Raw genomic sequence first — 10,931 nt, 5'->3', positions numbered from 1 at the left:
GAGCTGGTGGGGACAATGCAGCAAGGAGGAGGAAAATGGTGCTGAGGAAGGAGGAGTCACTTGCCAGGCCTGCTCAAGCCAATGCCAAGTCTGAGCTATTAAAGCTTTGCAAAGTAAAGCACTAAGCTGAAGTTGTTAAAATATCTACATACACATCCTCTAAGGTGCCCCTCACACTGGGACTGGCAGTCAGAAGCTTTGCTTTCCCCACGGGCTGCAGCAGGGATCAAGCCACACCCAAGGCAGGGCAGTGTGTGCTGAACCCTCCCTGCTGTGCACAGCCTCTCCAGCTCAGCAGCACCAGGCAATTTGTCCTTCATGGCAAAAAAAAAAAAGAAGGGGAAACTTGGGGAAAGGGGCGGCTTTCCTCCCTCCTCAAAAAATAGCTTTTTTTTTTTTTTCCCAGGGAGTGCTTTCCCCATGCCTGGCAGCCCAGAGCTGCTCAGCTTTCACTGTTAGGGACCCTCAGCCATGTGTGGAACCCATGCGGGGGCCTCAGCTCTGCAGTGACACCAGCTCAGAGCTGGGAGCAATGAAACACCCAAGGCCAGCAGGCACTCAACACAGCTGAGGTTCAAGTGTTTTAGAGCTGGCCAGGTCCTTAAATAAGGCATCATGGGGGACTTGACCTCCCCTTTTCCCTTCTCCAACAAGAAGGTAGATAATTAATAAAGGTGAGGCCCAGTGACATTTTTCAAAGGTTTGATCCATCTCCTCAGCTCCTGACTCTTCAGCATCTTATTATCTGGAGGACTCGAGTGCTTCTTCAGTTTCAGTGAGAATTGGCTGCTTCCAGCCCCAGAAGCCTCTCTGATGGTAGCCTCCCTCAGATTGCCACCCTGGAGCAAGGACCCAAGGAGTCACTGGCCACAGCCTCGTGCCTGATCCTCACCCAGACCAACACAGGCAGCTCCTGGACTGATTCCAAAGCAATTGTTAAAGAGTGGATGGTGACTGTGGGACAGGCTTTAATTCTGACCTGAAACATATGGGTGTCAAAACATTCTTTGTTAGGAAACACTGATTTTCCTGAAACCCTATTAAAATTGTGTTGTCCAATCCTGAATGGATGAGAAAAAAACCAAGAAGTTCTACCTGACAAGTAAGTACTAAAACCAGGCAGAGTCGTGGCAAGAAAAATCAACCAGCAAATCCACAGCATTACTCTTTTTTTTTTACCCACTTTATTTATGTGTGTGTTTCTATAAACATTTGAACTACTGGACATTTCATAAACCGTAAAAACAAACCTTCCTGCCCCTAAAATGCAACATAACCAGCTTTTTGGTCAGAGACCAGGGATGCTGGCAGGGCAGGTAGGTGGTATCCCTAGATAACCTCCACTGGGCATGAGCCAGCAGCTCACTGCCTCAGATATTGAGCTCTGACCTGGTTGCTCTGCTACTCCAGGAGCAGGAGAAAAGTGGGGTGAATAAAGAATTTCCCTTGGTGGAAAGTCAGAGGATGGAGGGGCTGCAGCATCCCCTGGCAGGATCAGACACAGTGACCTGGGCAGGCTCTGGAGCAGCCTCAGGGCTGTCTCAGTGCTGGGGATTGACACCATGGCCCAAATGCTCCTTCCTCCCTTCTTCTTTTCCGTCCTCCCCAGTGGCCCAACTGCTCCTTGTTGCCCTGTTTGCAGGTGTGAGCAGGGGGTGCTCCTTCAATCCGCTTTGCTCCCCTCTGAGGGCAGGAGTTTGTGGGTGCTGATTGCTGGGGCTGGCTGTAAGGCACGGTGGGGAGGGCAGGGGGTGGGCAGGGTGGCAGGGGGGGCCCAGCCCAGCCAGGTGAGCCAGCACAGAGTGCCAGGCATTCACTGGAGGGGGGCACCGTGTCACAGCAGGGGCGAGAGCAGCACAGGCACTCTCAGTTGCCCAGGTTCATGTCTGTGCCATGGATGAGCCACACCAGGCGGAAGCAGATGGCCAGGAACCCAGTGCCCAGCAGGTCCCCCAGGGCTGTGAGGTAGGGGATGGAGAAATTGTCTGGGTCCAGAGCCTTCCTCCACATCAGGCGCACGAGCAGGTCGGCCACGTAGAGCAGGATCCCCACCTGGGAGGGGAAACAGAGAGAAGGAGACAGACAAACCCTGGGCCCAGAGCCAAAGGGAGCTGCCATGGCCAGGGAACCAGAGCTAACGGGGTCACTGAGCATGCACAGCTTCCCAGAGAGCTGGGGTTCCTCTCTGGAATGGGATGGGATGGGATGGGATGGGATGGGATGGGATGGGATGGGATGGGATGGGATGGGATGGGAGGGGATGGACGGGACGGGATGGACGAGACGGGATGGACGAGACGGGATGGACAAGATGGCATGGCATGGCATGGCATGGCATGGCATGGCATGGCATGGCATGGCATGGCATGGCATGGCATGGCATGGCATGGCATGGGTGTAGCTGGCTCCTACCCTATCACATAACCCACAGCCCTCTGCTGCCAGCCCCAAGTGCAAAGACCCTGCCTGAACTGCTCACCAGCACTGCCTGCCCAAACCAGAGCCTGGCCACACCAAAAGCATCTCCCAAAGGTACAATTTCTATCCCTGTGCCTTCAGCAGGAGTGCTCCCACTCACTCCACCAGATGAAGGTTTCTGTGAATATGCAGGCAACCCCAAAGGACAAGTTCGTAGCCAGGGTTTTTTTTCTTCATCCTTTTTTTTCCATTAGAAATTCAGATCATGTCTACTTTGTTTTTCCTAAAAGTCTCAGTGGACAACTGGAGTTTGAGGCAGTTTTTACATCAAAGCCATCCCAAGCAGAACTGACATGATAAAAAAAAAAAATTTTTTTTTTCATCTCAACAGTTTAAAAATCTTTGTTGTGATTTCTTTTAATTCTTATTTCATTCCCAATTCTGATAAACAGATGGCAGAAAAAAATATTTTGGTTAAAGATTAAAGACTGTCTAGTTAATTGAATTAAGAAGGGAGAGAGAATTTGCACCCCACATCTGTGGTCCCTCCATGGGAGACCACAGCACATCAGGAACCAAAGCCTGAGGCAGCATTTCTAAAGGTGAAAACTGCAAGCTGGGTTGGGAGAAAGGGAGGAGGAGAGATGGGGGAAGTAAATTAAATAACAGAATCACAGAAACTACAGCTGGCTGGAAACTCGAGAGTTTTACATAGATCATTTGTCTTCCTCAATTCAGGATCAAATACATCCACATCTTTCCTGATGGAAAATTTGTTGAACTTGTACTAAACAACATCTCACAAATGGAGATGCCACACTCCAAGCAATCAATCCCACAGCTTTTTCCCCCCATTTTTGTTTTTCCCAAGGCCTAACATAAATCTGCCTTTTTCCATTTGAAATCCATGATTTCATGTTTCCTCCCCTAATGACCACATAGCAAATATTATTCTGTCCCTTCCTACAGAAATTTGGCAGTTTAAAGGCTGTTAACCAGACTTTCCCCAAGTCTCTCTACTTTGGACTAGTTAATCCCAAACTTTCCCTCCAACCCTTTTTCTTTCTGCCTTTCTTTATAAAGGATAACAGAGGGGAAAAAGGGCCAGGCTGAGTATGCCCTCCTCCACTGGCCTCCATGGGAATCTTTTGGGGTCAGTGCTGTTGCTGGGATGCTGCTCTTTGTGCTGTCATTTATTCTTGCATTTTCATGCCTGGCTTTGGTTGAGGAGTTACCTCCATGCATAAAGAGAAGAATAAATATTTTCCTTTAAACTGTGGCTGTGCTTCTGGGCTTAGGGCTGTGCAAAGGTCGAGGAAAACTGATTGTTTACACACACAAGGAATTCACCCTCAGACACAAGGCTGCTTGTAAGGCAAAGTGAGAGTCAGCCACCTCATCATGCAAATCAATGAATCACTCATTTAAAAGGGCAAGTGAAGTCAGAGCCTCTGTGAGTTCAGGCAACAGCCACATGCATTTCTGAGTGAGAAAAATAAAGTTTACAGAGCAGGAAAAGCAGAACAAATCAGATGATCTGCTCATTGCCTACCAGGAGCTTTCACTTCTGAAGACTAACTGCTCAAGGCCTGGGCTTCCCCTTTGTTTTTTGCCCACATGGCCCTGCCCAGAGCGATTCCCTAGGTTTTCACCATAAAATGTGACAGTGGTTTCCAAAATGGGTGGGGAAAACTGCTGGCTGCTGTTCACTGCTTTTCACCTTGCTGGGGGTAACTAGTGGCAGCCTGGAAATATTTGCAGCTTAGAGACCCAAGGAGTGAACATTCTAAAGCAAGGTACTTCTTGCTAAGTGTGTCTCTGCACACTTACTGCAGCTCAGTGGATGTTGAGAAGTTTTTCCTCCTCTCACCCTAAAGCACAGCTGTGCTCATGTGGGAAACTAGAGCCTGGCAATTTGGGTGCAGCATTACAGGAGCTACAGAATGCACATGATTCTTGGCAGAAGCACACCTGAAATGGCAGGAAGCAGAGGCTGCTGCTGCTGAATGTTTTACTGTGACTCCTTTTAAACCTGGAGAATGCTGGTTTTGTGTTATCTGATAGACTCCTTTTGGGTGGGAGTTTGGGGTTTACCTGCAGCAGAGCAGCAGTCAGGTAGAACATCACAAAGGTGAAGGACAGGGATGTGTGGCCCCCCTGCAGCAGGTGGATAGTGTAGAGAAACACCAGGTGCCCTGGGATGACCAGCAGGAACAGCACTCGGGCTGACTTGGAATTCACCCCTGCAGAGACAGAGACAGAAACAGGGGTAACAGCAGCTGGGAGGACAGGACACAGTGAATATTTTAATGCATAAACCCTCCACCAACCCCATTGCTAATGCCTTCTCTAGATCACACAAACACAGGCAGCATCTGCAGGATCAGCCCAGCAGCTTTGTCTAGCACTGGAACTGCATGCCAAAGGCTTTGTGCTCCGTGCTGATCCACTGTGGTTCTTGCAAACCCTGCTCTGTGATTCTTGCAAACACTCCTCTGTGATTCTTGCAAACACTCCTCTCAGCTGCTCTCTGCCTCCCACAACTTCTGCTCTGCCTCACTGCAACAGATTTTCCCAGTTTATAGTTTGATCTAGCACTAACTCTCAACCTAACAGGGAAAATCAAGAGGAACTCTATAAAGACAACAGACCCAAAATTGAGTTTTGCTGATTCTTAAGTATTTCCAGTGCTGAAGGTAGAGGAATTGCTGATATTCAGCAAGATTATGGTCTATTCACTGCTCTGTCCACAGGTGATGGCTGTAGGCTGGCCATTAAAATGACTTTCTGTTAGATCAAATCTAAGATTCTTTTTCAATTACTTTCCTTAGTGCTCCCTGAAGGCCACTTTCTTTGCATGCCACTGAGCAAATATGCCTTAAGCCTTTTTTTTCATGCTGCCCACTGCAAGGATGCTTCCTCTCTGATCTGAGTTTTCTCTGAGAGAGGGAAAAATTCTGCCTTTGAAACCCAGGCAGTGCTTCACCACAGAGGCTTGGGAAAGGAGCCGCCTGTGAGGACAGAGAGACACCAAGGGCTCAGGGTGTACCTGATGAGAAGAACGTGGTGCATGGGTTGGGCCAGTTCTGCCTCATCTTGTATGGCAAAACTCCAGGCATGCTCCAGAAGTGCAGGAATGTAGAAATTCGGCTGGCTTGGATGGCAACCAGATTCCCTCCAACACCTGTGAGGACAAAAACACAGAAAACCTGGAAACCACGTTCACTACAGCAGGAAACAGGATTCCAAAACCCAGCCTAGGGTGAGTCAATCTGCATTCACTGAGAGCAGCAGTGAGGGAAAGAGCAAACCTGACCCCTGCATCCCTAGGGGTGCTGCACTATTCACATTTCAGGAACAGCTCCTGAAAATCAGGAAGGCTCCAAAAATTATGTTCCTCTGACTGCTGGCTGAAAACATTTTCCCTTTCTCCCCAGCACTGGATGTGGCCTCTGGAGATGATGAAATTGCACCTGTCTGTGAGCAACACCTGGGGAAAGCAGTGCAGAGGATGCTCATGGCCACTTCTTGGATTTACTCATTCAGAGAAATACTATTGTATGAAAGACAACAAAACATCACAGAGAGTGATTATATGACTGTCTGAAGGTACCTAACACACTTGTTCAATGAGAAGGAATCATGAGGATGAATTAGAACCCAAAAATGTTAGCTAATTAAAGTAAATTAATTAATTCCAGGCTGATTAATTGCAGCAAACATGAAAAAGCAGCTATAGAGGGAAAATTATCTATGGAACAAACTTCCACCACCCTAAGTATTTTCAGGGTGGAAATGCCACAGAAAAGATAAGGGTGAGCCAGATGCTACAGGCTTCTCATGCCTTCCCTTCCTTGGAGAAGAAATCATCATTAAATATGAGATTTCCCAGATGGGAATCAAAGTGAAAATATTCAGGCTGTCTCTGCAGCTGAAGATGGACCTGTCTGAGCCATGCACTGCCAGGCTTTGCACAGGCAGAGTGAAGAGCTTTGAGGGTGGCACAAGGCCCTAGGAGCCTGGGTTTCCCTTGGAATGGGCCTGTCCTACAAGAATGTTATAATAGCAGAAAATTAAGCTAGTGGATCTTCAGTGATACCAGGATCCCCAGCAGTTTGTGCTGATAGGTGTGTGCATAAAAGTACTGTGAATATAAAATATAAATAAATATTAATATAAATGCACACAAAATATGTTGAGATATATATATTAAAAATCCAATTATATCCAATTCATGCATGTAATCTTTATGTATATATAAAGATATATATTTAGCTCATGCACATATCAATATAAAAAAAATAAGTAATGTAAATATAAATATAAGTATAAATGTACACACAAAATATATTGAGATATATACATAAAAGTCCAATTACATCCAATCCATGCATATAATCTTTACATATATATAAAGATATATATTTATCTCATGCATACAAAAATTACAAATATAAATATAAATGAATATGCACACAAAATGTTTATATATATATATATATACCCAATTATATCCAATCCATGCATATAATCTCTCAGATTCATACACATGTATAATCTTATTATATTACTAGTTATCAACATTCTGTATAGGAGATGATTGCACCACACAAATCACTGAGTGGAGGGAAGGAAACAAGGGGAAATGGATTTATTGAGACATCCCAGTAGGTTTGATTTTATGAAAAGTGTCAATGTAGCTCTCAGAGATGCTGTTAACCTTTTTGCACAGCTCTGTCCTCGCTGCTGTTTTGCTCCAGAGACATTTCAAAACATAAACAGGAACATGATGGGGACCAGTAGCTTCACTTCCACTCATGATGGGAGCAGGGAATTGAACACTGATCTCTGTGTAGGGGCAATGGTGGATGCCAGAAGCCTTGGGAGGAAGGAGAGGTATAAATAAAAGCATGCATAGAACCTCCATGTCCAACCTACCATTAATCACAGGTGTGAAAACTGCCATGCCTTCAAAGTTTGGGTCAGTCACAGTTTTGTCCAGGATGAGCCCACCAATGCTGTTAAAAAAAGGACAGCAAATGAGGTCGGACCAATCTTTTCCCAGGGCAATTCCCACACTGAAAACAGTACCCTGCCATGGGTTACTGCATCTTCCCCACTGCCAGATTGGACTGCTCACCATGCACTCCTTTACAGCTCAGCTTCCACCAACAGAAAACATTATAGATTTTGTTAACGGCATAATGATTCATAAGGATCTCCTTGCCCACCCCCAAGCAAAACTGGTAGTGGTTAGAAAAGCATTATCATCCTCCCACAAAGTTTTGTTACCCTTCTATACTGGACTTAGCAGTTTTTTAAAATTCTCTTCCAGATCTCAGTTTGTACCACAGGAAGAAGGAACTCCCTGGCTCTACATTTACCAGTATTTTCTCTTTACAGCTGGATAAGAATGAGGTTGAAGCCTGACAATCTGTGATGATCAAAGCCTGTCAATTTGTGATGATCATTATCTGTGCTTTCAATTTGCTGGCTTTCACCCATGTGGTGCCTGGATGTGTGAGTGAGACTCAGAATGATTTGCTTTTCCCAGTCCTTTGGGGGCTCCTTATCAGCTGTCTCGCAAATAAGGGAGACAGACTGAAACCCTTTGGCACAGTTTGTATCTCCTTTATGCAGGACTGAGAAGGACCAGAGGCAATTAAAAAAAAAATTGAGAATCTTCTCTGGCAAGAGGTGTGGAAATCCAGAGCACTGGGAATATTTCTGTGTCTGCTCTGGGGTGCCCTGACCCCCAGAGGAGCACTAACTTTGACTCTCATTCATGGAGAAAGTTGCCTAGACTTCAAGATAGACTGGAATCCACAAAAGTGTGGAATAGATTATAGAGACCAGTGTAGGTCTATCACTTGGTGAGAAATTTAGGTTTTGGGATTTTTAGTATGTTGTGGATGGAAGAAAGATGGAGGGCACAGGGTGTCGTCCTGGGTTTCTTCTTCATCCTCCTTCTTCATGGGTTTGGGTGGCATTTCGTAATTGGGCAGAAAAGTCCATATTGGGGGCTCTTTGAGATCAATTATTGGGTTAAAAGGGAAAATAATCCAGGTGTTAATTCTTAATTGGATAGTTTAGTCTTAAAAGATCTTGTAACAAGAGATTGTTGGCCATCTTGTAACTTGCTGCTGAACTCACAGTAGGGAGACTGTTTTACTGATAACAAATAATAAACACCTGAATCCCAACACGAATTACTGTTTCAAGTGCCTTCAATCCAGACCCAGAAAAACTGACAAGTGGTACCCCCACAAAGAGGATATTCTGCAGCAGGAGAAGGGGCTGCAGCTGGCACACAGCACTACAAACTGTACAGACTCAGAAGAGAGTCTGTTGGAGAGTCACCAATGGCTGAGAAGCTCAGGGCAAACCCCCTGCTGCTGTCCCTGGCAGTGTCCCCTTGGTGTCCCTCTGAGCGAGCCCAGGTGTGTGCAGGGTGCTCACAGGGTGGGAGCTGTGCCTCCCTTACCTGCTGATGCTCATGGCAACAATGACCGGCTGCCAGCCGGACTTCAGCACTTCAGCCAGGGAAGGACTTTGCTTGGCAATGGCAACCCAGAGAGGGATCATGACAATGAACACAGCACAGATCAGAGGAGAAAGGTACTTCACATCTGGCAGGGAAAAGAAATGTTGAATTAAATTAAACCGTAGCTTCACTGGTTGCCAAAATCGTAATGCACAAAGATGGGAAGAAATGCAGCAGGATTCTTGCTCCAACTGAGTTACGTTAGAGGAAAAAATCACATGAAGCAGGATAGTCCTCACAAAACCACCTCATTCCACCACAGAAATCCATAATTAATCCCTGAAATTCACTGCTAGAGGATGCAGTTTGAAAATCAGCAGGATTCAAAGCAAGCTATATTTGAAGACGAACAACTCTCCAATTTCATCTCCAACTAAGAAATATAAAAAGTTACAAAATTTCTGGCTTCAGGGTGCAAATCAAACAGCAGGGCAAGGGGGAAACTCCTGTGTGGAAGCTGTACCCCACTCAGGGCAGACACCTCATACCTTCACCTAAAACAAGAGGTAAGAGGCACTTTAGGAGGGGAGCTAGCAGAATTGCTGAGCAGCTGGTCTGCTCTATAGGAACAAATGTTCTCTGGCACATATCAGCCAGTTCAGATCTGGGGTTTTCTTTTGTGCTAGCTTGCATGTGTTTCCATTAGGTGCTTTTTCCATTCAGCAGAGGCATAGCCTTGGATCTTTAGAAGCAAAGAAATTAAAAAATAAGATGTGCAGCACTAAAAGAAAATAAACATGACTCAGAAGCATGAGAAACACCTTCGAGCAATGGGGCTGATGCCAGCCCTTTTGATACAAAAATGCTTCTTCAACAAAGCTCTCCATCTGGTCTCTGAGCTGGGGCCAAAGGCAGTGGGATGTAATGCTGGCTTTGCAGGTAATCTGGGAGATGAAGCAGCTCCAAGTGTGCATTTTTAACAACACCACTGCCAGGGCCTTGGGCTACCTGGATGAGACAGCACTGACGTGATGGCATCTGCTGGGAGTGAAAGGCTCTCACACAAAGAGGTGCAACTCCTCATGAGAGGCTTCAATGGCACTGAAATGCATCTCCACTGAGTTTTGTCACTGCACTTCACCCCCTGGAGTCATCCAGGACAGGTGGGTTGTCTGACAGACTCAGCTGCTGAACTGGGTCTCTTACCCACACCATGTGTTGTTTTGAGCAATAAATTCCTTCTTAAATAAAGCAGGCACAGAGTACTGGAGTTGATCAAACCTTATCAGAGCCCACAGAAAGGCTCCTGGTGGGATGAATGCTCTTCAGGCTCCACATTCCAGTTCTGCTACATTCTCTCACAGGCAGCCCATACCAAGCTGAAACCCTTTGGCACAGTTTCTATCTCCTTTATGCAGGACTGAGAAGAACCAGAGCCAATTAAAAAAAAATAAATAGAGAATCTTCTCTGGCAAGAGGATATTCTGCAGAAGGAGAAGGTGCTGCATCAGGTGGCACACAGTACTTCAAACTTCACAGGCTCATCAGTATTTTTGATGGATACATACACATTTTGGTAGGACCCAGAAGTTTTTAGAGTGTGACCTGCACCTTATTACACACTGGGCAGGGAAATGGATTTGTTCAAGCACCATCAGCAGTGCCGTCCTTCTACCTGCTTCACTTCATGCTCCCAACGACTTGGTGTCTGTGTGCTGACAATTTTCCATCTCAAAAAGCTCTTCAAACTACTCTGGCAACCCTAGAAATGCTCTCTGGTCACAGCCACAGGGGTTATCATGCTGTTCTGCCCTGTGCTCCCTGGGAGATATTATCTGAGGCTCAGCAACTGAAAGACAGATTAGCTTTACAGAGGCAGGTGCAATGGCATCATGGAAAAATCCTATTAAAAAAAAGCGCGCCTCTGAAGCTCAAGGAGGACAGGATGGAAGCAATTCATAGGCCTCTCCCTGCAGTGTGGGCTCCTTCACTCCCTCACTTGTGCTTGCACATGGAATGAGTTATGCAA

At 46.1% G+C, this 10,931-nt stretch overlaps 1 protein-coding gene across 6 annotated transcripts in view; it reads right to left on the bottom strand.

The window, feature by feature from the left end:
- Positions 1–1,165: 1,165 nt before the first annotated feature.
- SLC41A3 (solute carrier family 41 member 3) overlaps positions 1,166–10,931 on the bottom strand; it is a 30,721-nt gene continuing 20,955 nt past the window's right edge. For all 6 annotated transcript variants that reach the window (XM_064724377.1, XM_064724376.1, XM_064724375.1 and 3 more), the window contains 5 exons: positions 8,903–9,047; positions 7,357–7,436; positions 5,468–5,602; positions 4,513–4,661; positions 1,166–2,052 (listed from right to left, as the gene is read on the bottom strand). In XM_064724377.1, the coding sequence (XP_064580447.1) occupies positions 1,867–2,052; positions 4,513–4,661; positions 5,468–5,602; positions 7,357–7,436; positions 8,903–9,047 (695 nt within the window). In that variant the 3' untranslated portion in view covers positions 1,166–1,866. The remainder of the gene's footprint in view (positions 2,053–4,512; positions 4,662–5,467; positions 5,603–7,356; positions 7,437–8,902; positions 9,048–10,931) is intronic.

The sequence above is a fragment of the Zonotrichia leucophrys genome, chromosome 12 (genome assembly GCF_028769735.1).
Source record: "Zonotrichia leucophrys gambelii isolate GWCS_2022_RI chromosome 12, RI_Zleu_2.0, whole genome shotgun sequence".
Lineage (NCBI taxonomy): Eukaryota > Metazoa > Chordata > Aves > Passeriformes > Passerellidae > Zonotrichia > Zonotrichia leucophrys.
This window is presented reverse-complemented; position numbering and strand designations above follow the sequence as displayed.